Source organism: Monocercomonoides exilis (genome assembly GCF_001643675.1).
Source record: "Monocercomonoides exilis strain PA203 chromosome Unknown scaffold14-1859848, whole genome shotgun sequence".
Classification (NCBI taxonomy): Eukaryota; Preaxostyla; order Oxymonadida; family Polymastigidae; genus Monocercomonoides; species Monocercomonoides exilis.
The window spans coordinates 159,046-185,381 of record NW_027150559.1 but is presented as its reverse complement, the minus strand read 5'-3'; the positions used below and the strand labels follow the sequence as shown (position 1 = coordinate 185,381).

The window sequence follows — 26,336 nt, the reverse complement described above, 5'->3', positions numbered from 1 at the left end:
AAAAATACTCATATTTATGGGTCATTTTTAAAAATAGTTTTTTCACAAGAAACAAAAATTTTTGCGAAAAATCGGTCCATACAAAAGTTTTTAAATAATTTTTGCTTTTGAAACATCACAAAATTAATAGTTAAAATCCAGAATTACAAAAGGTAGACAGTTACACCTATGCCGGATTTATAAGTTTCATTTTCTATTTAAAAATTTTCTAAAAAGATGTTGTTAAAAGTTATCCATTTTGTCATTATTATTTATGACCTTGAATGATTTTATGTTCAGTCGGTCATTGTTGAAGAATGAATGGAGTTTTTTTTTTTTCATTCATATAAAAAAAAGGATTCTTTTTTTTTAAAAAAAAATTGGTTGAAATATATTTAAATAATAACTTCAGAAAAATCTCTTTTATGAATAGTTTAATTGCAAACCTTTTTTATTCAATCTTGAAAGTCAAAATAAAAAATATTGATCAGAATGTCCATACTTTATAAATTCTATTTTCTTTAATAATAAAATAATTTTTAATGGCTGAATTTGATTTGTTGAGGTATTTTAAATCAAATGATATTGATACAATTTGAATGATATGAATTCTTTTTAAGTTTTTTAAAGGTGAGCATTCCTAATGAACCGCTTACTCCAATAACCCCTCAAACAAGGCAAACAGCGCGTATTCTCACTGTATGCTCGTGAAGATAATTTAGTTGCATTATATTTTATTATTTAAAATGAATGCATAATATCTCATATTTATTTAGCCAACCATAAAGGCACACGAACTTGATTCCAGCAAACATCCTGTATGATTTATTTTTTATTGCAACATTTTTTGTTTCATTTACAAACATTCATATTATTTTTTATCAATTTGTTATGAACACGTGCTTTCAAAATTTAAAGACACCAAGGAATCCTTCTTGTTTGCAAATGAATATTTTTGAATAACATATTTATTAATTTTAAATTGAATAAAGCTTTTCCAAAATCAACATATCAGATGACATATACTCCCATGTCTACACCACAATCAAATCGAAGACCAAAAAGAGACACATGCGATGAAACAAATTCCGTCTGCTCAAAAAGTTCTACATCTACAAGCTTAACAGAAAAAGAAGGACCACAATGTGATGGATGCGAAGAAGCAGCACGCAGACGTGCAAAAGCGCTTGCAAAAAAGTTGGCTAAAGAACAAGAAGAGCGGGAAGCAAAAGAAGAGGCAGAGCGATTGAAGGAAGAAGAGCATAAAGAAAAAATGGCGGAACTTTTAAGAAAGAAAGAACAAATTGAAGAAGAGAAAAAAGCAATGGAAGCACACAAGGAAGCAGTCCAAAAAGAGAAAGAAAAAGAAAGAGACGAAGAACGAGCGCTTGCCGAAGCATATGCAAAGGCAGATGCAGTGAAAGATGATTTCGAAGAAAAAGCGAGAGTTTGCAAACAGTTTCTTTTATCTTTTAACTTAATTACCTTTTTTTTCTTTTTTCTTTCTTTTATTTATTTATTATTTTTTAAATAATGAAAAATTTATTTTTGAATTACACACATTCAACCACCTCCTTCATTCGCTTTACACTCAAAAAAATAAAAAAAAATTCATTATCTTTTTAGGCTCGGAACAGAGAGTATTTAAAAGAGCTTCAGGATCAAATCGACAGCAAGCAAGCAGAAAATGCCCGGAGAAAAGAAGAAGAAATGAACGACAAGCGCTTTTCACTGTCTTTTGTGGACGCTGAGGAGGAAAGAAAGAAAAAGAGAGATGCAGATAAAGAAGAGATTCTCAAGGAATTATCTCAACAGATAAAAGAAAAGAAAGCAAAGGCACAGCAAGAGAAAGCAGAAGACGAGCGAATGGCAAGAGAGAAAGTTTGCCTTTTTTTTTTTTTTGAAAACTTTTGAATTCCCATGACTTTTTGATTTAAATTGTATTTATTTCTGAATATGATAATTATACTTATGTATTTATGTGATTTTCTTTCACAAATCTGTTTATTTCAAAAATTATTCTCTGATTCCTTAGGCCGAAAAGGACGAAGCGGAGCAAAGAGCAGAAGCAATATTGATTGAAGAAGCAAATGCGAAGCAAAAACAGGATCTTTTGGATGGATATAACGAACAAGTTGAAGCTCGGCGAAAAGAAAGGGAGCAGAAGAAAGCAGAAGAAGCAGCACTTGCAGAAGCAATCCGCGCAAAGGCTGCGAAGGAGGAAGCAGAAGAGAGAGAGAAAGAATATGAGAGGAAGAAGAAGCAGCTTGATGAGATCCAACAGGCCATCCAACAGCAGGTGGAGGAGCGGAAGAGACAGAAAGAGGAAGAGGCAGAAAGGGATCGAATGTATGCCCCACCGCCACCGAAAAAGGAGGAGGAAATTGAAATCGAATGCAGAGACTGCAAACATTTCTATCCTCCTTCTCATTTCTCGAACTATGTCGTTACGATGGACGGACGCGTGATGAGAAAGTCCAAAGCTTTGGCGACAGGAACACCAGTTAAGCTTAACAATCCCAGTGATGTGAAGCCTTATGATTTTTCTCATTCTTACTCTTAATCTGTGAGTATTTAAACTCTGCATTCTGATCAACTTTTTTTTTATTTCTTTTGATTCTTCTCTGATATAAATGATTTAAAATAATATGCAAATACTATTTTTGTTTTCTCTTTTCATTTATCTTTATTTGTTGAAGTGTTTTTATTTGAACATTATTAAGCACATTCACATGTGTAAACAATGATAATTGATATGTTGTCTGCTTTTTCTTCATTCATTTCCAGCTCTATTTTACAATTTCTTTCAAAATTTCCTCATACAACTCCACACAAACTTTTTTTCTTAATAATTAAAACAAATTCAGATATTTATCTATCTTTTGATTAAAACAAAATACACACTTCACCAATAATCACAATTATTAATTTACAAAAAACAAATTAAAAAAATTGAAAAATATCAATTAAAAAAAAACGTACAACATAAAAATCACCAAATTGAAGTGGGGTGAAGTGTTTTATTTTGAGTAAATTAGCACTTCTGGTTTAATCATATTCGTCATCTTCTGGATAAGAAATGCTTTTCCCTGTTTCTGGTTCAGTTTTCATATCAGTTGATGCTTGTTGATTATCATCTATTTGACCCTCTTTCATAAATTCTTCGAGAGATGGAACAGAAGGTTCAACACTTGGAGGAGGAATTTTAAATGAAGAATCATCCTGAGGAGCGTTCTCCTGAAGAGTTCGAGGTGCAAATTGGGTAAATGGAGGTGCTTCACTTGACGAAGATGTTGGAATTTGCTCGACAGTTGCTTCAACAGGTATTATTTGAAGCTGTGAAGATAACAATGGTTTCATTTTCTCCTCAGATTGTTGCATAGCTTCATCCAACGGAATAGCATTTGCGCAATTTGCAATTGCAGAAATTCGTTGCTCATCAGAATGTTTAAGATTTTTCGTGATATTTTGCAGTTGTAAAGTTAAAAGAACTTCTGCAGAAGTCACTTGAGTTTTTTGTAATCTTGCAGCATGAAGGCAACTTTCCTTCAATATGGACCTCAACATTCCTTTTTAATCGTAATTTTTAAATTGCAAGATGGAAATTATGAAAGATTGAAATCAATATTTAGTTTTTAAAAAGAAAAAGAATAAGCATATACGATAATTCAATTCTAAAAGTTGAGGAATAACTTTAGGTTCGCACTTTGCAACGCCACAATCATCAAGAAGTTTTAGTGTAAGAATTCCATCCTTCGGTAAAAGTGTCATGAAGAAAAAACGAAAAATAAAACTTCACTGATCAAAGTTTCGCATAATGAAAATATATGAATGATAGAATGCAGACTTCTCTCTTCAATTTCGAAAAAAGAGAAGATTACAAAAAATGACGTAGATTTGTTGAACGAATCATTTGATTTAATATGTATTGTACGCCTTTATTATTGTTATTATTCTTTATTTTTCATTTTTTATTAATTTCAACAATAAAATTTAAAGGAACTTAACAACCCATTTACCTTATTAAAAACAATTTTACCTGCATATCCTTCTTTACCTTCTGATATCTCTTCTTTATTAATTCGTTTTGTTTGGATCATATTATTACAGAAAATTCATATATAATTTTCTTTACGAAACTTAATTTATAGAGTTCTGAAACTGATCCAACATGGGAGATACTCCTTCACTTTGCAGTGAGATTGACATGCTGTGGTCGGACTGCAACTTTTGTTCAAACTGAACTTGAAACACACTCTAACGATTCAACGCAATCAGGACAACAGATGCTTTCTTTATGGAACTCTTCAACAGAATGGCTTTCAAATTTAGTTATGAAATTGCTTAGTAAATTCATCCGAAAAGAATATCAAGATGGTTTTATTCATGAAAGCTTGTTTTCCATTATTAACCAATTTGCTAAATACCTAAGAAGCATTCAGAATCAAAAAAGTCAAAATTCGATGACCTCAAGTAATGTTGTTAAAAAGAGAGACGAAAAATTTGTTGAACGAGATAAACTAAAATTACTCAATAATTTATCACGCAAGCAATCCACTTCCATCGAATCGAGACAAACATCCAATTTTGGGAATAATCATCGAGCAGTTCAAACAAATCAAGAAACTCAGCGAAAGATGCCATTTTTATCATTTTCTTGGTTAAAATTGGAATCATTTTTTAAATTATTTTGGCGTGCTTTACACCTCCACCGCGTTCAAAATGTGATGGGCCGCTTTGTTCCTTTTAGCTCAGAGATGATATTACCATTCGTTGAATGCCACTTATTTGAACTAAATACACTGGGAATTTCGCTCTCCTCGCTTCATGAGCTGTCAAAAAGACAACGAACCATCCGGAAACGATTTATTTCAGAGAACAAAGGCACGAGTTCACAGATTAATTGCCTTTCATCATCAAACTTTATATCGCAGCCACATTTATCTCCTTCTCCTTCATCAGCTTCAGCTTCTGTTTCCACTGCTGATTTTACATATTCTTCAGCAGACTGCATCAATTCGCAGATGCCAGTTAGCTTGACGGATTTGTCTTTCGTGTGTGATCACTTCGTTCTTGTAAACCAGCTGAAACGGTGGTGGTGCATATCTTCAGTTGCTTCAGGTGACCCTTTTGTTTGCTTTCTGCTATTATTTTTCAGGGAAATTACTTTAAATAATCTTGAAGTACAAACACGGAATAATACGGGAATTGATCAAAGTGATGCTTCAAAGAGAGGAGTAACTCAAACAGGAACTGATAACACTTCTTTTTTTGAAGCTTTTCCACACTCGACGCAATTTTCAACATCTGACGAATCATCTTCGAGATATCCTTCTGCATCTTCGTGCTCTCGCAATAAAAGCGACTTGTCAGATACTTCTGATCTGTTTTCTCTGATTAAGTATGTTCTTGAATTTCCTAAGGCTGTCAAAACAGGAGCCACAATCAAAACAGCTCTTGAGCTTGATCATTCACCATGCTGTTTTGGTGAATGTGTTGATCCTTTTTATCGAAGTCACGAGAAAGCACTGGGATGCGGACAAAAATGGAGCGGTGGAGAGAGCAAAGACACAACTCCATTTCCGTTGATTGAAAGAGAAAATGAAAATGAAAAAGAAGATTGGAAGGATTATGCAAATAAAAGGAAGAAAAGATATGAAGATGCAACTGGTGAAAGCACAACTTTTGGATCGTTTGTTCAGCCTTCCGGTTGCATGTGCTTCAACTCGCTGAAAACATTATATGTGTTTGGTGTTTCTCACACAATTTTGAAAAAGGCCTCCTCAATGATGGAAGAGTCATTCGAGCCTTCTTCCAATTCCCGTTCCTCGTTAAAATCATCTTCTCGTTTTGCTGCTCTGAACAAAGGAACCAATGAAGATTCATCGAAGCAATTCCAATCGTGTTATACTCCATCGACACTTGTGCTCTCTCAGCCAGATTACATTGCACAACTTGGATTCCCACCACAAGTACGTGCCTTTGCTCTTGTCTGCCTTTATTTCCAGGAGCAGCTTGCTGATCAACAGGTTCGTTGCAGCAACATCTTTGAGAATGAGAACAGCAATTCAAGTGCATTTATACCAGAAGATATTCCACTCACTACTGCTGCGGTTTCTTCATCTTCTTTGTTCACCACACTTGTGAAGCACGAAATACACCACATCATCGGCATCATATCTGGCTACACATTTGTGAACTATCGCCACTGTCTGTCTGTTCTCTCGCTTCTGGACGAAGTGTTTGAGTCATTTGACTCTGAAATCGTTGGCGGTGTAAACACTTCTTGCGACGCATCAAAAAAGGATGAAAGAACGCGACCGAAAAGAAAGCTTTCAAACACAGCTGCAAGCCAACACGATGATACGAAAGATGAAAGTCTATCATTACTTCATCAGTTTTCGCACAGCAACAAGGAAATCGATTACGTTTTAACTCAATCCGGAAGAATGTCCGATGAAGACAAACAGTTTTCTGAAGACGAACATGGGATCAAAAAGTACAAACAAGGAATTGATTCTCAACTCGACAAATCTGAGTGCTCATATTTGGAGAATAAACAGATATTGACGTTTGATCCAGTGAAAATAATGCTGCTGCACAATCTGCCCTTTCTCGTTCTTCTCATTCATCTTCAAACTTTGATTGGTGTCTGCGTGTTGCATCCTCCATTTGTTGTGCTGATTATTGCATTATGGCATCACTATTTGCTGTCACCTTCATCATCGCCAAGCTTTGCTCAACCATCTTCCTTTTCTGCTCGTTCAACTGGTCCATCTGACTCTTCATTTTCTTCCAAAAGGAAGACCGAAGATGAAAGGAATCACAATGCAACAAGAATTGGGTTAGGCCTATTTCTTCATTATCTGTCCACGCACAAGCGAGAAAGGAGCGAGACACTTCTGAGTATGCTGCAAAGCGATAGGAAGCAACGGCAAAGACAACAAAAACAGTTTCAAATACGTTCTGCTACTTCGAACATTCCAAAACTTCTGACACCAAAACCTTCAAAGACAAGATTGAGCAATGCTTCTTCCATTGAAAGTTCTTTTGTTTCTAATACGTTACAAGCAAAAACACCGCAACTACTGTCACCGGCAAGTTCATGTACTCCCCCAACTATTGATTCCTCACCGAAAAGAAACTGTTTGGATTCAACTTCATGCAACAAACAATTTTCTCCAGAAATTCAAACCAATGCAAAGAGTAGTTTATCTTCATATTCAAATTCACTTGTTAAGCGCATTCACAGTACAATCAATGCACTTTCTCTGAATACACCGTTGATTAGCCCTGCTATTCTTCAGTCTGTCTCCCCTTTCTTCAATCTGAATGAAGTTATCACGGCTCGCTTTTCTACTCATGTGCTATTTGATCGCATATTGTTTTTCCCACATTTTTTGATGAAACCTCAAAAATTGACTGAAGAAAAGGTATTGAGCACATTCCTAAGAAGCAAAGAAACGAAAAATAAATACCATTCAAATGAGTCAATTACAAAAGAGGAGATTATAGAAACAGCATCTGTTTCTTTATTATCACATTTACCTCATCTTGATAGAATACATGATGCGACATTTTCTGCTCAAAGGGATTCGAAAGAAAAAAACGAACAAAAAACAACTTCATTCCAGGAAGCAATAGAAGAAGATGGCTTTTTCTGCCCGAATGATCAAGTATTTCCGCCACTCATTGAAACAAGTATCAGCTTCAATGTAAATAAAAGCGAGCAACTACATGTTTCGGTACATTCTCCTTTTCATTCTTTCTCATCCTCATTTATGATCAAGAAGTGGATAGATTCACGTATACTGAGTTGGAATTACTTGTTGATTGATCCAAATACAATTGCAACATTAGCATGCGAATTGGTCAGACACGAGGTTGTATTTGCTTTTGAAATTTGTTTATTTTTCTGGAGAATTTTACGTTTCATTTTCGCTTTTTATCAATTTTAATGGAATTACTTTTAATTCGCAAAATTTTTAATCTTTTATCGACTTTTTTTGAAAATTCTATCCGTTTTATTTTTAGGCAGAGGATCATGCATTGCAATCGATAGCTCCTGTATTCAATTTTCTCGTCAAACCATTTACTTTTGATCAACCTTATTTCAATGCTGAAATTGAAAAAATAGCCTTCCGATCTCAAACAAACTCTCAACAATTGTCATCAACTTTGTCACAGCCATCAGCATCTCAGTCATCTCAGCCAAATCAAAGCACCGAGGACTTTATTCAAATGGTTCTGATACAACTTGCCCAATTATGGCTATTGTTCCATTGCTCTAATGCTCAAAGCACGGCAAGTTTAATTCAGAAATTAGTATGTTGTTGATATTCTACAAAAAACTAATCATCTATCTTTTCTAAATAAAAAAAAAATTTTTTTATGACTTCTTTGACTTATTTTTGTATTATTTCATGAAGAATATGTGCCTTTTGCATAAGAGCAATTCTCTTTCAGTTAAGCATCTATTCGAATTATTATTGTTGTTTATGACTGAAAATAGTATGCTGAAAGCAATGCTGCATTCTTTTTATGAATTGAAAAGATTTCATTTGTTTTGTAATTTTTTTTTTCTTTTTAAATTTGGAGTTATTTTAAAAGATATTTATTTCTTCTTCTAATCTGTTATGAAATTTGTTATGTTCTATTATATACAAGATTCAGTCTCACCATTTTTATTTTTACTGATGAAATGCCTTAATAAATTGAATAATACGTGATATCTGCAGAGGACTCTTTCACTTGAAGAAAAATCTTTGAAGATAAGAATGAAATATCAAAATTATTCACGCAAATTTTAATTTATCTATAATTTTCATGTTACAAAATGAAATTCTTAAAAATTTCCTTTTCAATTTGCTGAAAAGTTATTTCATGCTTCTGGATAGCCAAAACACTTGATCCAAAAATCTAACAACTTTTGATATTTGAAGATAAAACTTTATCTTTCAAGTTAAAAAGCAAGAAAAATGATTTTCAATTATCGGTAATTCGCAAAGATATACAAAGCTGCTTCATCTTAAAAATAAAACAAAAATAAAAAATAACCAAAGATATCAAGAAAATTAAAAAATGTGAAGAAATTAAAGCAAGCAAAGAAGGAATAAGTTCAACAGATTGAAACAAAAGATGACTTGAGGTAATTGAAAACTACTCTGGCTTCTGGCAAAATAAAACAAAAACAATCAATGAAACAACACAATCAGAATAGAAAAAGAAAACATTGACAGTTCATTCTATTCTATCGTAATGTCATGTATGACGAAAATAAACCGAAAAATTTAAAATGAATGAAAAGCTGAAAATTGTTCCTTGCAAAACATTTTCACATTTAATTAAATTTATTACAAAAAATCATGAATGTCAAAGTCTTTCCTGCAATTTTTATTTTTAAGCAGCTGTTTAAAAAAGAAAATTTACATTCACTCAAAAACGGTTAAAAAAATCTTATTAACCTTTAACAGCTCGTAATAGAATGATATATTCAATATTTCATTTTTTTCATAAAAAATTAAGAAAAACCAACTCGCAACAAATTGTGTATATTGAAGAAATACGCAAAAGCAAAAATCGAAGCTTGTAATTATGTGAGAAGATCAATATTGTTTATTTTTTTCTTTTTTTCAGAAGAAATATTTGCGTTGATATTTATTTGTTGTAACAGCAACATTTAATAAAAATTTTCAAATACCAATTTCAAAATATCAAACATGTCAGCTCAAAGAAATAATCGTTCTTCAACAAATATTTCAAAAAAACTGACAAAAGCAGATTCAAACCATATAAAACATAACCTTTACCATGCATGCTTACACATTTTCCATTTATTTTAAAACACATTTTTTCCAACATATTTTTCTCTCAATTTTTCAAACATTTTTAAAATAAATTGTAGTGCTTTTTGGATCAGATCCAGATTTCTTCAAACAATTCTGAGGTTCCAACCCCAATACAATTTCCATTTCCAATTGCAATTGAGGTTAGCCTCAGAGATATAGATTTCCAGATTCGAAAAATTGTACAAGCTCATAAAAATGAAGGAACGACGAATTCTAAACCAAATGAAGTTACGCAAGAAAAATATTTTCATCATGATACGTTTAGATCTGATAGTGAAGAAGATGAAACAGTTGATTACGACAATTCTGCTGTTATTGAAGATTTTGAAAACAGAGTTCTTCTTGAAAATGGAGATATCATGAATAATACAAGTGACGAAGAAGAGCAATTGCTTAAGGAAAGTAAAACGCATAAAATCAGAGAAAGATATTTTTCACAAGAAATGGAAGTTATTGGAAACGAACATGAACTATACGATGATAAACATTCCATTATATCACCAAGTAATATGCTCAACAGAGATAATGCACGGAAACAAGCAAAAAGGCTTAGTTCCGAAGCTCATCTTTATCAGCAGCCGCTTCACATGCACCAAAGTTCTTCTACCAAGCAAGGCACACTTCACATGATTCACCAGAATTCTTCTTCACATTTTCTTCCACCAAATCTTCCTTCATCACGCATCAGTGCTTACATCAATGCAACTAGCCCTTCTGCACCTTTCATCAATCTTCACTTCATCTGCTCGCGCTTCTCCAACCTCATCGCATTTCACTCTTGTCTGGCGTCGCAGGAACGCTCTCTGTCAAACCTGATCAATTACACATGTGCTTTGTTCCCTTTCCAGTTCATCCTCACAAAAGTGGGGAGACTCTACTCGGTCATTCCCTCACAGCCCCATTTGAACCATCTTGCACCTCCTTCAGACTCTGAAAGAACACCCAGCGAACACAAACCAAAGATTGCTTCAATTCCCCCTGCTTCCTCTACCAATTCTGCTTCTTCTTCTTCCTCCTCTTCTCCTATTTCTTCGCCTTCATTGAACACTTCACCTCCTCCGTTTTCCTTCACTCTACATCCCCTCTCCTCCTCCAAAATGATCATCCCTTCGAAGCTCCCTTACTACTCTTCCATTGAGCTCTTCTCTAATCCTCACTTCACCTTCCTCACCCGCCAGACAGCCAAAGAACAAGACCCAATCGCTGTCAACTACTACCTCGACTGCGCACTGCGCCGCAAGAACTTCGCAACCAGCATGAACTTCATGCGGAAGGAGTGGCTCACACTCTTCAAAGGCCGCTCGCTCAACGTGCTGAAGACGATCGAGTACATCCGCCGCTTCGCACCCCTCGCCCACAGAAGTGCTCATACGAATTCTCTGACGCCCCATCCTGCTGCATGGGGCTCCCGCAACTCAGTCCTCAGCCTGACTAGCCACACCAGCCAGCACAGCACCCGCAGCACATCACAGCCAGCAAGCGGAAGAGGGAGGAACCGCAGCGACGAAAGCAGCCTCGAAAAGAAAGTGGGCAGAGGAGGGTCATCTGACTGTGAAAGCACAGGAGAGTCTGCGACAGGCTCAGAGCACAGAAGAGAGAGGTCGCGTGATCTGTCAGACGAAGAGAGCTCCTCACGCTCTCCGCACAGGCTGCACTTCTACCCGTTTCCTGGGCAGCATGCACACATCAACAGGCAGCATGTGTCCACACAGAATCTCTCCTATCAGAAGATGATCTTGTCTGAAATGCAGCTGGCGGAGGCGCCGTCGCACAGCCGGTCGCACTCGCTTCCTCAGTCACACGCACACTCAAACAGAAGACAAGGAAATTCCGAAGAGACAGATGGATCGAGAATCATCGAAAGAGAGCAGAATAAAAAGGGAGATGCGAATAACTCAGGCGCAGCGGCAGGCGAGCTGTCTGACAGAAGCGCAGACTTCTCCCATTCTGAAGAAGGTGCTGAAGGATTCATCAGTCATCTGCACCAAAACAGAAGGAACGGTCCATTTCCGTCTTTTGAGTCTTCGTTGCTTCGGCCACAGCTCATTCATCTGCCACATGCAGGAGAACAGAGCCACACAGGGCTGTTGCACCCCGACCCTGCCTTTTTCCCAGCAGCTGAATTAACCTCATCATCTGTTCCTTCACCCCCACTTCCTCTGAGCAGCAGCAACCAGCCGTCTTCCTTTGCCCCTCCGCTGACTTACTCGCTCTTCCACACAAAGCAGCCAGAGGGTCCTCACACACGCCACCCGTTTGCCCAGTCTGAGAGCAAGTTCAGCTCCTTCAGCACAGAAGAGAGGGCACTCATCATGACTGAATTGAAACCTTCTGCTGGTGTTATCCTGCCGAGTCTTTTGCCAGCTGCCCCGTTTCTGGTGGCGGCTGCAGCAGAAGCGAGAGAAGCAGCACTGAACGCGTCGAATCCGAATTCTCCATCTTCGAGCCAGTTCCCTTCTTCTCCTTTCTCTCAGATCAACTCTTCGCTTCTGGCGCTCTTCCAGTTTGTGTGCTACATCACCTCGTACTTCGTGCTGCCCTTGTTTCCTTCCTTCAACTACTTCAGCATCCCCAACCGCCTCTCTCTCTCCCAGCTGAACCGCGCTGTCCTCCTCATCGCCTCTGCCCAGGCGTCGTTGTCTTCCTCTGGTTCACATTCGACCTCCCGCTCGACTTCTTCCAATGCCGATGCTGGCCACTCATCTGGCTACAAACACACAGCACATGCAGATGACGGGGGAATGGGGAAAGACGGAGACAGCTTTGCGAACAGGACGAAGGGGATAGATAAGAAGAAGAAGAGGAAAGGAAGAGGAAGAGGAAGAGATGAAGGCGAAAGGGCAGAGGATGCTTATCATCAGAAGAGGCATCTGCAGTCGAAGGATGCGAAGAAGGAGAGTGAGGCAGATGAAGAAAGCTTGTCAACACAATCAGGAACTGCTCCATCAGCATCGTCTACATCTCCAAGATATGCAGTCAGAGTGACAGCATCTTCTGCGTCTGCTTCTTCTTCGTCTTCCTCTTCGTCTTCATCTGGGTCTCCGCCATCTTCCACATTTATGACTCTTCAGCCATCAGATGCCTCTCCCAAGACATTCACCGCTGACTCCTTCATTCAAAGTCCTCAGGATTCTCTTCTCTATCAAAAGAGGCGGAACAGCTCGAGTTTGGATGAAGAGCGCATAAACATCCACAATCCAGCAGCGACGCCTGGACCGTCCAGCAGCAAGCGAGGCAGCGCCTACGTCTTCCATCACCAGCACCACCGGAGACACTCACAACATCAGACAGAGCATCATCACAGAGACAAGTCGAATGCCAAGGCGAAGACAGCACTGAACAGCACATCAGATAACCACACGCCGCGCAGGCAGGACACCTCTCCTCAGTCAACAGTCTCCGCAAACCTCTCTTCGCACTCGCTCAGCCGCACCCGGCGCTTCCACTCGCGTTCTCGTTCCCACTCGCGGAAGCTGCTGAAGCCACACGAGGCGCATCTTGTGCTGTTTCCTGTGTCTGTCACCAGGCAGATCATCCACAACTGCACCCACCAGCGCTTCATGAACCACCCGCTGCTGCAGGACATTGCACAGACAATCAGCCACCTCACACTTCATTCACAGCCCGTGGGGAGAAGGTGCATTGCATCGAAGCTGAATTCGAGACGACCAGAAAAGCTGAATGAGAGAGGCAAGCATATGGAAGAGGAAAGAGGGAAAGACAAGATGCTGTTGATTTTGAGCGAGTTGAGTGCAGACGGACGGTTCAGTGGAATAGGCAACAACAACAACAACAACAGTAACAATAACAATGGGAATCTCTCAGCCAGAAACAGCATGAACTCAGCATCGACGAATGGGATGGGCTCTCACCACAAGGAAGAAGGGAATGAGTGGATGAAGGAGTACTCGCTGATGAAGTCAGGTGCCACTCTTCAGTCGATGTCGACACAGCCGTCCAGCCGCTCTGCTCTCCACTTCTCCCACACCCTCCCCACACTCACCCCCAGCGAGTCCTCCACACTCTTTTCTGTCGACTCAGAGAGCAACGGCACAAGCGAGGACGAAACACCAGGCGAGCTGCGCACATCTGCATCGGGTACATCAGCTGCCACGTCTTCTGTCTCCTCTTTGTTCACATGCTCTTATGCTTCCCAGTGCCCTTCCTCGTATTCATATGGCGCAGCTGCTGATGATACGCTCAGCTCTGATTATTTTGAGCCTCGCACTCCCTCCAAAAAAGGTTTTGGCGTCTTTCAGCGCACGCCCAAGCGCTTTCCCTTGGACAACTATTGTTTCTGCACAAATTATCGGTCTGTTCCGTATGTCCCTTCGTCGCTGTCGATTTCTGTGACTGCAGATGACTTGGATGTCGAAGCAGAAGTGCAGGCGAGATACCAGCAGCATCAACAGCATCAGAATCAGAATCAACATCAACATCAGCAACACCAACAACACCAACAGCGGATGCAACAGAGAGAAGAACGGAAGAGTGGTGAGGCAGCTGGGACAGGAGAAGACCAAGCAGGACGGAAGGAAAGGAAGAACCTGCGAGATTTGAGGGAGCTTGTGATACCAGGTGAAGGCGACGCAGGCATTGTGTACAGCGAAGATGGGAAGGAGATGGTTCTCCCTTACTCTGCCACCGGCGCGATGACTGCGAAGCTGCGCATTCCGTTTGGAGAGCAGGCTCCGTTTGCATCGACATCTTCCTTCTCTGAGATTGAAGAGGAGGAAGAGAACGAAGGGCATCAAAAAGGCGTGGAGAACACGACAGAGACAGAAGAGCTGTCGAACTACGACCGTCTTTCGCGGCAGTCTGCGTCGTATGGGCTGGGCACGTCTTCCACTGCGAGCTATCTGCAGTGCAACCCAACCTCCATTTCCCTCCCTGCAACCTCAAACGTCTTCTCCAATCCACAAAAGGCACAGACAGGATCAAAATCGCAGATGCTGCCTCCGACAAGCCAGTCTGCTTATGCCTCGCGCTCGCAGTCGATTTCACTGGAGATCCCTTCTGACCAGCTGGGTGAAGACTCTTTCTCAGAACTGATTGGGACTGTCGAAGGTGCTTCTCCAAATGAGCAGAACTATCAGAACTCTGCTTTCCCTGCTTCTTCGCCTTCTTCCTCCTCTGCCTCCTCCGCTTCTCCTCCTTCTTCATTTACTTCCTCATCTCATGAATCTGATCCCAATCGTGTTGCATTGATGTCAACAGCTGCCTTTCCAGGTGCCCAGCAGAAGGGCTCCACATACACCCTTCTTTCTGCTCTTATCGTCAATCCATCTGCTCCTCAGCAGTCTTTCCAGTCGCCTCATCTTTCTCCCTCTCAATCTCTTCAAGCTCTTTCGTTTCCTGCTTCTTCTATTCTATCTGTCTCGAATGTGTCATCATCACCTTCTTCTTCTTCCTCTTCCTCTTCCTCTTCTGCTTCTGCTTCTTCCTCTTCCTCTGCTTCTGCTGCTTCAGCAACAACACCCTCAACCACTGCCAACACATCCACCTCTCCCTCTCTGCCTGCGTTGACTCCTTCCTCCAACTCTCCCCAGCAGTCGTCTTCTCTTTCTGTTCTTCCTCAGCTTTCAAAAGACCATCTGCTCCACTCCTCCTTCAACACCCTCTCCACCTCCTCTTCCTCTCAGACACAGCAGAGGCAGCATCCTTCCTCACGCATCCAGCCATCTTCTTCCTCTTCTTCTACTTCCTCCTCTTCCTCCTCCTCTCATCAGCAGATGTCTTCTCTTACTCATTCTCCTTCTGCTCAGTCGCAATCTCTTTCTCATTCAATCTCTGCACCTAACTGCCGACTCCTCTCTCCTCCTTCCTCTTCCTCTGCGCCTTCTGAATCGCCTATCTCCACTTCTTCTTCTTCCTCATCCTCTTCCTCCTCTCTTTCTGCACCTGATGATGCGAATGAGACATTCACAGCCAATGACGATGCAATGGGCTTTGGCTCATCTTCTTCAGATCCATCTTACTTCAGAGCAGACAATGGAACACAGCTGGGCTCAAATACTTCTCCTTCTTCTGCTTTATATTCATCATCCTCCTCCTCTTCATCTTCTTCAGCTGCCAACACTTCTTCTTCCTCTTCCTCTTCCTCCTTCTCTTCTCTTCCTTCTCTTACTCCTTTCACCGAGTTCCGTCCGCCCCGTGCGCTGTCCATAGCCTCCCACCCTCCCCTCACTCCTCCTTCGATTCCTCTCTCTTCCTCTTTCTCTTCTGCTTTGTGCCTCTCTCCCACAGCCACACCCCTCCTCCTCTCTTCCTCCAGCCTCCCTTCCATCTCTCACATTGCTGTCTCTGCATCAAACACTTCTTCTTCTCCGTTGCTTCCTGCTGTTGTCACTTCAAACAATTCTTCTTCTTCTTCTTCTTCTTCTTCTTCCTCCTCCTCCTCCTCCTCCTCCTCCTCCTCCTCCTCTTCCTCTTCCTCATCTTCTTCTTCTTGCTATGCATTCTCCACTCATCTGAATCAATCACACAGCCAACTGTCTCCTGCTGAGAAATATGTATCTTCTATTCCCAAACCACTCAACAAGGCTGCTTCCTCGTCTGACTCATCTCCTTTTTCCACTTCTGCTTATTCTTCTACCTCTTCTTCTGCCTCTTCCTCCTCGTCTGCGTTGAACACCAAGTCAGGAATCTCCACATCTGCCTCTTCCCCAGTCACACCTGCCACAGCCACCACTTCTTCTTTCTCTCCTCTCAACATCGGCGCTGCTGCTGCTGCCAGCAACACACCTTCTCCTGGCGACACACACACCCGAATACTTCTCCTCGCCTGTTGTTTCATCTCCCACGTTCCCTCCCCGTTTCACCACTTCTCCTTCCATCCATCTCTCCCCGTCTTCTCAGCTCGAAAGCGAAGAAACACACACTCGAAGAACATTCCCCAGTCCAAGCGGCGCTCTTTCAGACAATCAGTCACCATCTGCCTTCAACTCAGCTTCTCTTTCGAATTCGCCTTCTCCGCTGATTAAGAAGGATGCCTCGTCTGGGCAGTCGGTGGGGCCACTCGATGGCTCGCATGTGTTTTCACCCGGCGCTTACTGCGATCTGCAGGATGATGACAAGGAATACGAGGTTGGTGGGGCAGAAGAGGGTGCCAAACAGAAAGTGGACGAATGGAATGAATCGGATATTCCGAGCAAGTTGATTCAGACAGATGGAGAAGAGGAAAAGAATGTGTTGGAAAGTGAAGAGATGAAAGAAAGCAAAGTGAAAGGAGAAGAAGAAGCACATGATGAAAGTGCTGATAAAAGTAAAGAACACGAAGAGGAATCCACTTCTATTCCAAATGAACAACAAGATCAGAGGCAAGAGGCAACTGGAAAGTCAACCAGCAAGCGTGAGAGCGTCAACTCAGGCATCCATCTGCATCGCAGCATTCCACACAGATCATTCCTTGACAGTGGCCTTCCCCCTGCTCCTGTTGAGAGCGACCCCTCCACATCCACCGAAGGGCATATACCTCCTGACCATCTGAGGCACACACACAACTTGTCTGACCAGTTCTCGCAGCTCCCTTCAACACCAAACCTGTCGCTCAGCAAGGAGAACCCGTCGACGCGTTCTGAGCCGTTCATTTCAGTCACTCTTTCAGCGCAGACGAAGAGCGATCCTTCGCATGTATCGACTCCCAACCTACCTCGCTCGTCTGCTTTCTACAAAAGCAATGCGAAGACGAGGAAGAGGTCGAACTCGGCGGGTGCAGCGACAGATGTGCTTGTGAGTGAGCAGATGGTGCAGGAGCAGATGGGAAGTGGAGACAAGTCACTTAACACGACTGAGACAGCATCTACTCAGAGGAACACACAGCACTTTGGAGACACCCCACCCACACCAACACAGCTGCTGGCTGCATCTTCTGTCTCAACAGCATCGACGACATCGCTTTCGTCACGAAAAAGAGCAGAAGATTTTGAGCTGGCACACATCATTGGCTTTGTATCAGAGGAGAAGAGCTTCGAGTTCAGCAAGCAGTTGAAGGAACAGAACGAACAAGAAGGAGCTAAAGCAGATCAAACAGGAGATGAGACAAATCAAAGAAGTGAAGAGGACGAAGACGATAAATCAACAGCTTCTTTGCAAACAAGCGATAGAAACGAGAATGAGGAGCAATGTGATCAGATTGAACAGACAAAGACTGAAGACGAGGGAGAAAATGAGAGAGACGAAAAGAATGAAGAAGATGAAGAGAATGGGCACAATTTTGAGGAAGGAAGAGAAGATGTCTTTTCAGGTGCTGAGGAAGAAAGGCAGTGGACGGACAATGAAGAAGAAGGATTCGATTACACATATGCAAATGAAGATAACAATAACAGAGAAAGAAGAGCAGAAGAGGCAACGGAGCAAGCAGAATACGGCAGAAGTGAAGAAGTTGAGCCACGTCCATTGGATGCATCAGAAGCAGAAGAAGCAGACGAAGGGAGCAATTTGTCTGCTGAGGCAACACCTCTTCTGTCAAAACATGCATCTTCGCCTTATTTGGACTCTGTGACAACAGAAGACACGACTGCTGCTGATATCGACGAGCGCCTGTCAGCCACGCCAGCTGGCTATCAGCAGCCAGAAATGAGAGACGAATCACCAGAAAGCACTCATTCATTGAATGCCCCTGCTCCAATTGGTGCTGATGCCTCCAACAAAAACAATGCGGTTATTCTGCTGGACGAAGAGCTAAGCACAGAAAGCTGCGAGACACAAGAAGCAGACATCGAAATGCCACTCAGCAAGCAGCAGACAGGAAATGTGAATGTGAATGTGAATGTGAATGTGAATGTGAATGTGAATGAGAATGTGAATGAGAATGGCGATCAAGGCACTGAAGAAGAAGAAAACACCACCGAAAAGATTATTCTGGAGAGTTTTGAGCAGCTGGACCGTCAGCCGAGCGAGCGAGACAGCCAGCCAACAATCACCACCGCCTCAACCACATCCACCTCGGCGTCTGCTGCTGAAACCATCGACGGTGCTGACTACAGCGACGACAACGCAAACAAACTGTGGCTGCAACAAGATGGATCTGAGGGAACAGGAAAGTACTCTCATGAGCAGAAACTGCAGATGTCTCTGTCAGAACAGCTGAGCAGCACAGCCAATCAGCATCCCTTCCGCCCGTCCCTCTCCACAAACATTCTGATGCGCAGCGGAGAAAGCCTAGTTTCCTCTTCTTTCCACACCTCGCTCTCCACTTCTGCCTATTCAATCCCGTTTGCCAGCGCCGGCGATGCTGAAGAGCCTCCTCCGCTGTACATGAAGCTCGACTCCTCGCAACTCGAACTGGAACCTCAGAACTTCCAGCCTGTGCCGCTGCCACCGCACCGCCTGAAGTCGGCCTCTCTTCGGCGCACTCATCAAAGCTCCTCGTCTTCTCTCTCTTATTCTGCCTCGACTGGCTCAGACGGATCCCATCTTTCCAACTACAGCTTGTCAGACAATGCAATTGGAGACGAGCAACCAGCAACTGTGCTGACAGACGAAGACATGAAGCGCTTTATGAGCAGATCCATCTTCGACTCACCGTCTCCTGCAATGCGGCGATATGCCCGTGGAGCGCTTTCTTTTGCTCTGCAGTTTGGTTCGTTCTTTGCATCGGCTGCTGCCTCCACGCACTTTCTGCTGTGTGACTATTCGCTGGAGGAAGAGCTTGTTGGGCGAGTGGAGCGGAACGAGAGGATGAAACAGGAATTGTCTCTGAAGTCTGCTGGCGGATCTGATAAAAGCATTGAAAAGCAGCAAGATCATATGCAGAAGCAGAACATAAAGCAGCATCAACAACATCATGTGCAATCGCATGGCAATCTTCAAAGAACTCCTGAGGCGAATGCAAATGCTGCAGGAACTGATCATGTGGCAACTCCTCAAACAAAACAGCAGCAAAAGACATTAACTGGCACACCGCTGAATTCAAACAGCAACAGTGCTGCCTCTTCTCCTCTGCAGATTCCTCAGCTTCCACAACAGCAACAACAACCTCAGCAGCAATCTTCTTCTTCTCCAAATAATTCATCACCCAAACAACATTCCACTCCACAGATTCAGTCTCAACTCCAACAGCATTCAAAAAGCCTCTCTCCAATCGACTCTCAGCAGCTGTCCTCATTCACTGGAATGCCCCTCTCTCCAGGCAACACCTCCTCACTCTCCACTCTCTCGCTCCTTCGCTATCCTTCCACTTCTTCTCTTCATCCGTCTTATCTTTCGAGTCGTACAGACATTCTTGATGCCGACAATCCACGAATGCTGTCTCGCTCCAAGTCCACATTCCTTCCTCACATTCACTCTATCTTCCGCTCTTCCTCAAGCACACAGAATCTCAATCAGCAGTCGTTCAGACAGACACCACTGAAGTCTTCTCAACAGCAAATCGCATGCCGCCCATCGCGTTCGGCGCGGCATTTGAAGAACTCTTCATCTTCCAGCAGCTCTCCAAAGAACACGCGCCAGGTGATATCGCAACATAACTCATTCTCACAATTTGACACGCTTTCATCACCAGACAATTACCCACACCCGTTTCTGTCGACGACTGTGCTGACTGAAGCATCCTCTCCTTTGGCATATGCTCCAACTACACATCTGCCAGCAGCTGAAGGTGCGAAGCACAAAAGTGGTACAGCTGATTCTGCTTTACCCAGTACAATCGCACCTTCTTCGTCTTCGTCCATTTACTTGTCTTCAACTATTTTACCTTCAAAAGAGGCAGATGCTTCTCCCCTTCCATCATTCTCCTCTTTGAATTCACAAAATCCATCTGAATTGCTTCCTAAGCGAAGCAGACAGAAAAAGAGGTATTCTCTTCCAGCACCTCCCAGACACAACTGGCCAGTTGCTATCACACAGCAACACTCGATGCATCAGCTGCCTCATCATATTCCTTCTCCCCCTGCTTATCCACGTGCTCAGGACACCTTACAGCATTATGTGCAGCACAAAGAGCGCTTCATTGCCTCGATGTGTTCACCTGAGCAGCAGAGCATCATTGGTGCAGTGCTGATGAACATCACATATGCCTTGCTTGTCATCTGCACACATGGCTCCTTTGGTATCCACTCGCCAAGCATCCTATCTTCGCTGGGGATGACTATGAAGATGTCACAGATGCGCAGAAAGTACATGCTGTTCATGATGGCCTTCAAAGTGCTGTTCGACAGCAGCGTGCGGACGAGGAAAGAGCACTTGGACGAAATCATCACACAGAAGCATCCAAACTACCACCCCACGCACAAGTACACGAAGAAGCCCATCGACGAGGCTGCTTTTGATGCACTGATCCATCCTCCGTTTTCGCCCTGTGCATCGCCAGCTGAGCCTCTCCCAGCATCTTCGAGCACTTCGAGTCTGCATCAGTCACACTCGTCTGCTTCATTCGCCACAACCAGCACAGCCTCGTCTGACTCCTCTTGCGCTCCTGACATGCTCCGCCAGTCTCCGTCAGCACAGTCACTGAAGGCAAACTTGAATGATCCAGTGCAAGTGTCACTCATCTACAGAACACTTCGCTTGTCCTCAGAGCAAGTGAGGGCACTCGCCTTTGTGAGGATTTATCTGACAACAGCTGAGTACTTCTTGGTGACGGAAGACATTTCCTCGAATCTCAGACGGCAGATACTCAACACAGTGTCTGTGAACACGCCCCAGCAGCTGCTCATCCCGCTGCACCGCCACCCGATCCTGTCATCCATCCTCCGCACTGACCACAGCTATCTGTCAGCCCAATTAGCTTCATCTGCAGCACACATGGCATCTTCATCGTCATTGGCGTCTGCATCGCAGCCATCCACTTCTTCTTCCATTTCTGCCAGGCATTCACAAAACACAGCCTCGTCAGAGTCGAATTCGTCCATCTCTTCGCCAATTGTGGTGTCTGTGCGTGACATCCTTGTCCCATCCATTCTCGTCTTCTACTACGGCTCTGCAAATGAACTGAGCCATGTTCTGCAGACACTTGCCAACCTCCGCCGCTCGTCTGCTGCACGCTCCATCCAGCGCTGGTACTTCCGCTGGCATCGGATCAAAGAGAGGAAGGCGAAGATGGAAATTGTGGAGTTTGTGCACAAAGTGCAAGACGAGTTCATTGCGAGGCAGCGCCCAGAACTCGTCCGCTTTGCTCTTTCTTCGTTCTCCACGTGCGCCCGTCTCTATTCGCGTGCATTGTTTGGCGCAGTGCTGTCGATGCAGTCGCACTTCCGAAGGCGAAAAGTGGCGAAGCAGATGGTCCAGCTGAAGAAGGCCACACTCATTTTGCAGAAGGCAGTGAGGGTGTTCCAGGCGAGGAAGTGGAAGAACAGAGAGGGGGAGAGGAAAGCGCTGTCGCTGCGCAACTGCTTGAGGGCACGCTGGGTTCATCTGCACATCACGACGAATGAGAGCAACACAGACATCGAAGGAGCAACAATGCGGTTGGCAGCAGTGGCTTCTGTGAAAAGGACGCTTGGTTTGTTCTACAAGATGTTCAGACTTTGCCAGGAGGAAGAAGAGCTGAAGGAGCAGAAGGAGCGAGAGTGCTTCATGGAAGCAAGGGAAATGAGAGGAAGAGCAGGAGGAGAAGAAGAAGAGGTGGAGGAGGAAGACGAAGAAGAAGGAGAAGAAGAGAAACACGAACAAGAAAGTGGGAAAGCGACAACCACAGTGACGACAACTACAAAGTCAGGATCGATCGATGAGATGCTAATTAGCGATTCGGGTGAAGATGGAAATGAAGTCGTGAGTGAAAGCTTGACCAGCGAAAAGAAAGACGAGAGAGCTGAACACGAAGAAGAGGAGGAAGTGCTCCAGTATTCTTTTGGACACAGCCCACACATCCAGAAATACTCGACATCTGCCACTGTTCTGTCTAACCCTTCCACCCCAATCTCATCCATGGCATATTCCTCCACATTTGCCTATCCGTCCTCTGCTGCCTTTGCCTCCTCCTCTTCCCTCTCCTCTTCCTCCACCACCACCACATTCGTCGTCTCAACCGATCTCCTTCAGAACTCTGTTGATTCGCCTGACACTCCAAATGGTGCTCTGATGCCACCTACACAGCCATATCACACTTCATCTGGATCTGCTGTTTCCCACCCTCTCTTCCCAATGGCTTCTTCCTCCTCAAAAGCAGCTGCTGTCAGAATACATGCTGCTTCATCGTCTTCTCCTTCGGTCGCTCAGCACATTTCACCGAATGCACAAGAGTTGCATTCAGAAGCAGCTGAATTCAGCACAACGATTTCGCCATCGGCTGTTGCATCGACTGAGGTTGATGGTGCAAGTGCTGTGAATCATTCACAATTGGCAACTGATTCATCATCATCTTCTTTTCCTTCTTCTTCTTTGTCTGCAAATGCTTTCAACCCTCCTCTTTCCATGTCACCTCCAACAACAGCACCATCTTTAACCTCTGTCTTTCCCTCTTCTTCATCCAACGATCTGTCTGTTCCTCCTCTTCTTTCTCTTCCTCTCTCACAAGCTGCTTCTTCTGATGCTTCCAAAGATAATCACAACATCCTCACTCAGCCAACAAACGTGTCTGTCACTTCAAACATGTCCTTATCTGCTTCTGTCTCATCTCACTCGCCTTCGACTTCTCCCACTCCATCTCCTTCATCACCTGTCTCTTCATCTTCCTCCTCCTCCTCATCTTCATCTGCTGTCACTGCCATCACAACATCCACCTCTCTTTTCCCAGCTGATGTTGCTCATGCTGTCTCTCCTTCTCCTTCTGCTGACTCTGAAATGTTTGTAACTGTGTCATCGTTGGGGATGCTTGTTCCTGTCTCCACCTCATTCACCCGCCCTTCAGCTGACATGCACCGCCGGCCGATTATGCTGCTGCAGGCGTTTGAGGAGCGGATGTGGGACGAAGAGTACAATCAGCGCATGAAGGACTACGACAAGTGCCTCTGGTATCATTGTGCGTCAGCAAAGAAGCAGTGGCTGAGAGGGACAGAGCTGCTGAACAGAGACAGGGCAGGTGTGGCAGAGGAAGAGTGGAAGCAGACCATTAATGAGTGGCTGAAGGTGTCTGACCCGGCAAAGCAGGCAGAATTTGCAGTACATTTTGAGAAGACGCCTCCTCCACCGCAGCCAGGGAAGAACGATGTGCCGTTCTTTTCGGCGAATCCAGACATTGAGGCAGTGCTGTATGGGCAGAGCATCCAGCAGAAGCAGAGCAGAGAGGCAATGAGGAGGAGAGGGTGGCAGCGATGGGCAGAGATGAAGCACATCCAACGCAATCTCTCTCTTTCTTCAGCAAAGACAGTTGCGAGACAGCCAAAACCAGCGTCTGCATCGTCTTCTGTTTCAGCAGCACATTCTGTGAATGCAGTGAAATCTCCTTCTGCTCATTCATCATCATCATCTTCTTCTTCTTCTGCCCATCGATCGTCTCAGATGCCTCTCCCTGTGCACAAAGCAGCAGATTCTGAGAAGCATCAGAGGAGGTCTTCTCGGCAGCACTCCCACCAGCATCAGCACCAGAAGCACAGAAAGAGAACACCAAAGAAGGACAACGAGAGGAGCAGTGCTGCGTTTAGCGATGTGTTTGAGGGAATGAACAGCTTTTGGGATGCATACGAGCCATAAGTGAAATATATTCAATAGACGGGGAAAATGCTGTTTATTTGCAAATATTGGAGCTAATGATTGCCTTTACAAATACTTTCATATTTTGTTATTATTTTTTTCGTTTTATTTATAAAACAAAATTCTTTTTATTCTTTGCCAAAATGTTACATAAAAAAATTAAAAAAAAATATTTATTTTTTATTTTAATACGCACTTTTTGAACATTTTATAACTCATCTTCACAACGCAATTGTTTTGCTCGATGATTTGATGTGAAAATGTTCCTTTCCACTTGAACAAACAACCTTTCAGTTTAGTTGAGAATCTTTCATTTTCACTGATCATTAATATTTTGTTTTTTTAAATACTTGAGTGCTTTTGAATTTTCACATAAAATTTTTCTGTTTTATCAATTCAATGTATTTATGGACTTTCTGTTTGTGTTTGTTCAATATGTAAAATTAAAAGCAAACACCAATACAACAATGTTTGAATAATAATTGCACTCAAAAATCTTTCAAGCAATCTACTCTTTTAACACAAATTAAAAACTAAATTATTTATTGATAATAAAAAATCTTTCTCAGAACCATCATCAATGAAACATTAGACTAACTTCATTTTGCGTTCAATTTATATATCCAAGAAAAAAAAACTACATTTGAAATACAGCACTCAAAATTTTCAGTAATTTTCAGTTTTCTGCCAAACGTATTATAATGCATTCAACACATCAAGTGCATAAAAATTTTTGTTTTAAATTTTTCATCCTTTTTTGATTATACCCATTATATAAAAATTCATGAAAGTGATTCGTTCATATTTTTATCTTTTCAAAGTGAAAAGAAAGTAATATAATCTATTAAATTGTTAGTTTGAGAATTGTTTGAAATTATCTCAATAAGAAAACTCACCACTCCTCTAATTGGTTCATTATCTATAACTGTTGATATTTGTGAAATTATTGGAAATGTTTGCTTAAAACGATATAGATAAAAAATAACTGCATTCTTTTATTAAAGCTGTAAGTGAATTTAATCTTTTGAGGTTATTGAAAAGAAAGATAACATATCAAGAGAATTTTATAATTTATTATTAATTGCAGCGAATGTTTTGCATCTAAACAAAATATCTATACGAAATTTTTTCAATAAAAATTAATATTCAAACAAGAATGCTTATTACCTCATCAATTCCATCTTCAATCTTCAACAATAAATAAAAAAAATACTTTATGCGATAATTGTTATTTGAAGAATATCTCTGTTTGTCTTTAGCATCCATTTCATGATAAAGAAATGAAAATGAGTGATGTATTCGTGTTTGACAAAATATACAAAAATATCAAAAAGAATCGCACTGAGCAGGATTTGAACCTACGCGGGATGAACCCAGCAGATTTCTAGTCTGCCGCCTTAACCACTCGGCCATCAGTGCTCGTTATGGGAACAAAACCTTTTCCAATTTTCTCCTTTTTGTTGTTTTTCGAGAAAATCTCATTTTCATTCCATATTTTTTTTTTTGCAATAAGCTTTTAATTTAAATTTTCTGATTCAATATGCGATTTTCTTATGAGGCTTGTTGGTCTTATTAGTTAATGTTAACTTTATGAAGAGACAATTTTTTTTCTGATCTCAATTGACGCTTCCATTTTCCAAATGATTTGAACAGACATTCCAGTTAATGTCAAACATTCAGAATTGTGAAGGTTTTGGATGATCAAACACCATTAACATATAAGTTTACACACAAGAATGAAGAAGGAGAAAAAGTGGAAGAAACAATTTATGATTATTTTATCACGCACCACAAAATCTATCTACATCTAAGTCAGCAACTTTTACTCTGCCGATCAACCAGTGGAACGGGCTCATCAAACTTTGCAGATATTCTGATGGAGCTTGCAATCTCTACAGAAATGTTTGCTTTTACGAACATTGATTCTTTCCCTTTTGA

At 42.1% G+C, this 26,336-nt stretch overlaps 5 protein-coding genes across 5 annotated transcripts; 4 read left to right on the top strand and 1 right to left on the bottom strand.

The window, feature by feature from the left end:
• The first annotated feature begins 477 nt into the window (after positions 1-477).
• On the top strand, positions 478-2,815 carry MONOS_8655 (uncharacterized protein). Its single transcript, XM_067879083.1, has 7 exons — positions 478-544; positions 600-678; positions 756-797; positions 898-916; positions 972-1,426; positions 1,606-1,860; positions 2,015-2,815. Exons 1-7 carry the CDS (start codon positions 522-524, stop codon positions 2,540-2,542), a joined length of 1,401 nt encoding a protein of 466 aa, XP_067730223.1. The 5' UTR covers positions 478-521; the 3' UTR covers positions 2,543-2,815.
• Positions 2,816-3,027: 212 nt separating this feature from the next.
• Positions 3,028-3,750, bottom strand: MONOS_8654 (putative Transcription initiation factor IID, 31kD subunit; the record flags this gene model as incomplete). The annotated part of the gene is made up of 2 exons (XM_067879082.1): positions 3,028-3,548; positions 3,642-3,750. 2 exons carry the CDS (start codon positions 3,748-3,750, stop codon positions 3,028-3,030), a joined length of 630 nt encoding a protein of 209 aa, XP_067730222.1.
• Positions 3,751-3,795: 45 nt separating this feature from the next.
• Positions 3,796-7,270, top strand: MONOS_8653 (uncharacterized protein; the record flags this gene model as incomplete). The annotated part of the gene is made up of 4 exons (XM_067879081.1): positions 3,796-3,909; positions 3,979-4,068; positions 4,131-7,125; positions 7,221-7,270. The coding sequence occupies exons 1-4, from the start codon at positions 3,811-3,813 to the stop codon at positions 7,268-7,270; spliced, it is 3,234 nt and encodes a 1,077-aa protein (XP_067730221.1). The 5' UTR covers positions 3,796-3,810.
• Positions 7,271-7,840: 570 nt separating this feature from the next.
• Positions 7,841-8,428, top strand: MONOS_17363 (uncharacterized protein; the record flags this gene model as incomplete). Its single annotated transcript, XM_067870276.1, has 5 exons — positions 7,841-7,862; positions 8,014-8,046; positions 8,117-8,223; positions 8,280-8,304; positions 8,409-8,428. 5 exons carry the CDS (start codon positions 7,841-7,843, stop codon positions 8,426-8,428), a joined length of 207 nt encoding a protein of 68 aa, XP_067730220.1.
• A 916-nt stretch (positions 8,429-9,344) lies between these two features.
• Positions 9,345-24,893, top strand: MONOS_8652 (uncharacterized protein; the record flags this gene model as incomplete). The annotated part of the gene is made up of 3 exons (XM_067879080.1): positions 9,345-9,350; positions 9,884-16,380; positions 16,466-24,893. 3 exons carry the CDS (start codon positions 9,345-9,347, stop codon positions 24,396-24,398), a joined length of 14,436 nt encoding a protein of 4,811 aa, XP_067730219.1. The 3' UTR covers positions 24,399-24,893.
• Between the last annotated feature and the right edge of the window lie 1,443 nt (positions 24,894-26,336).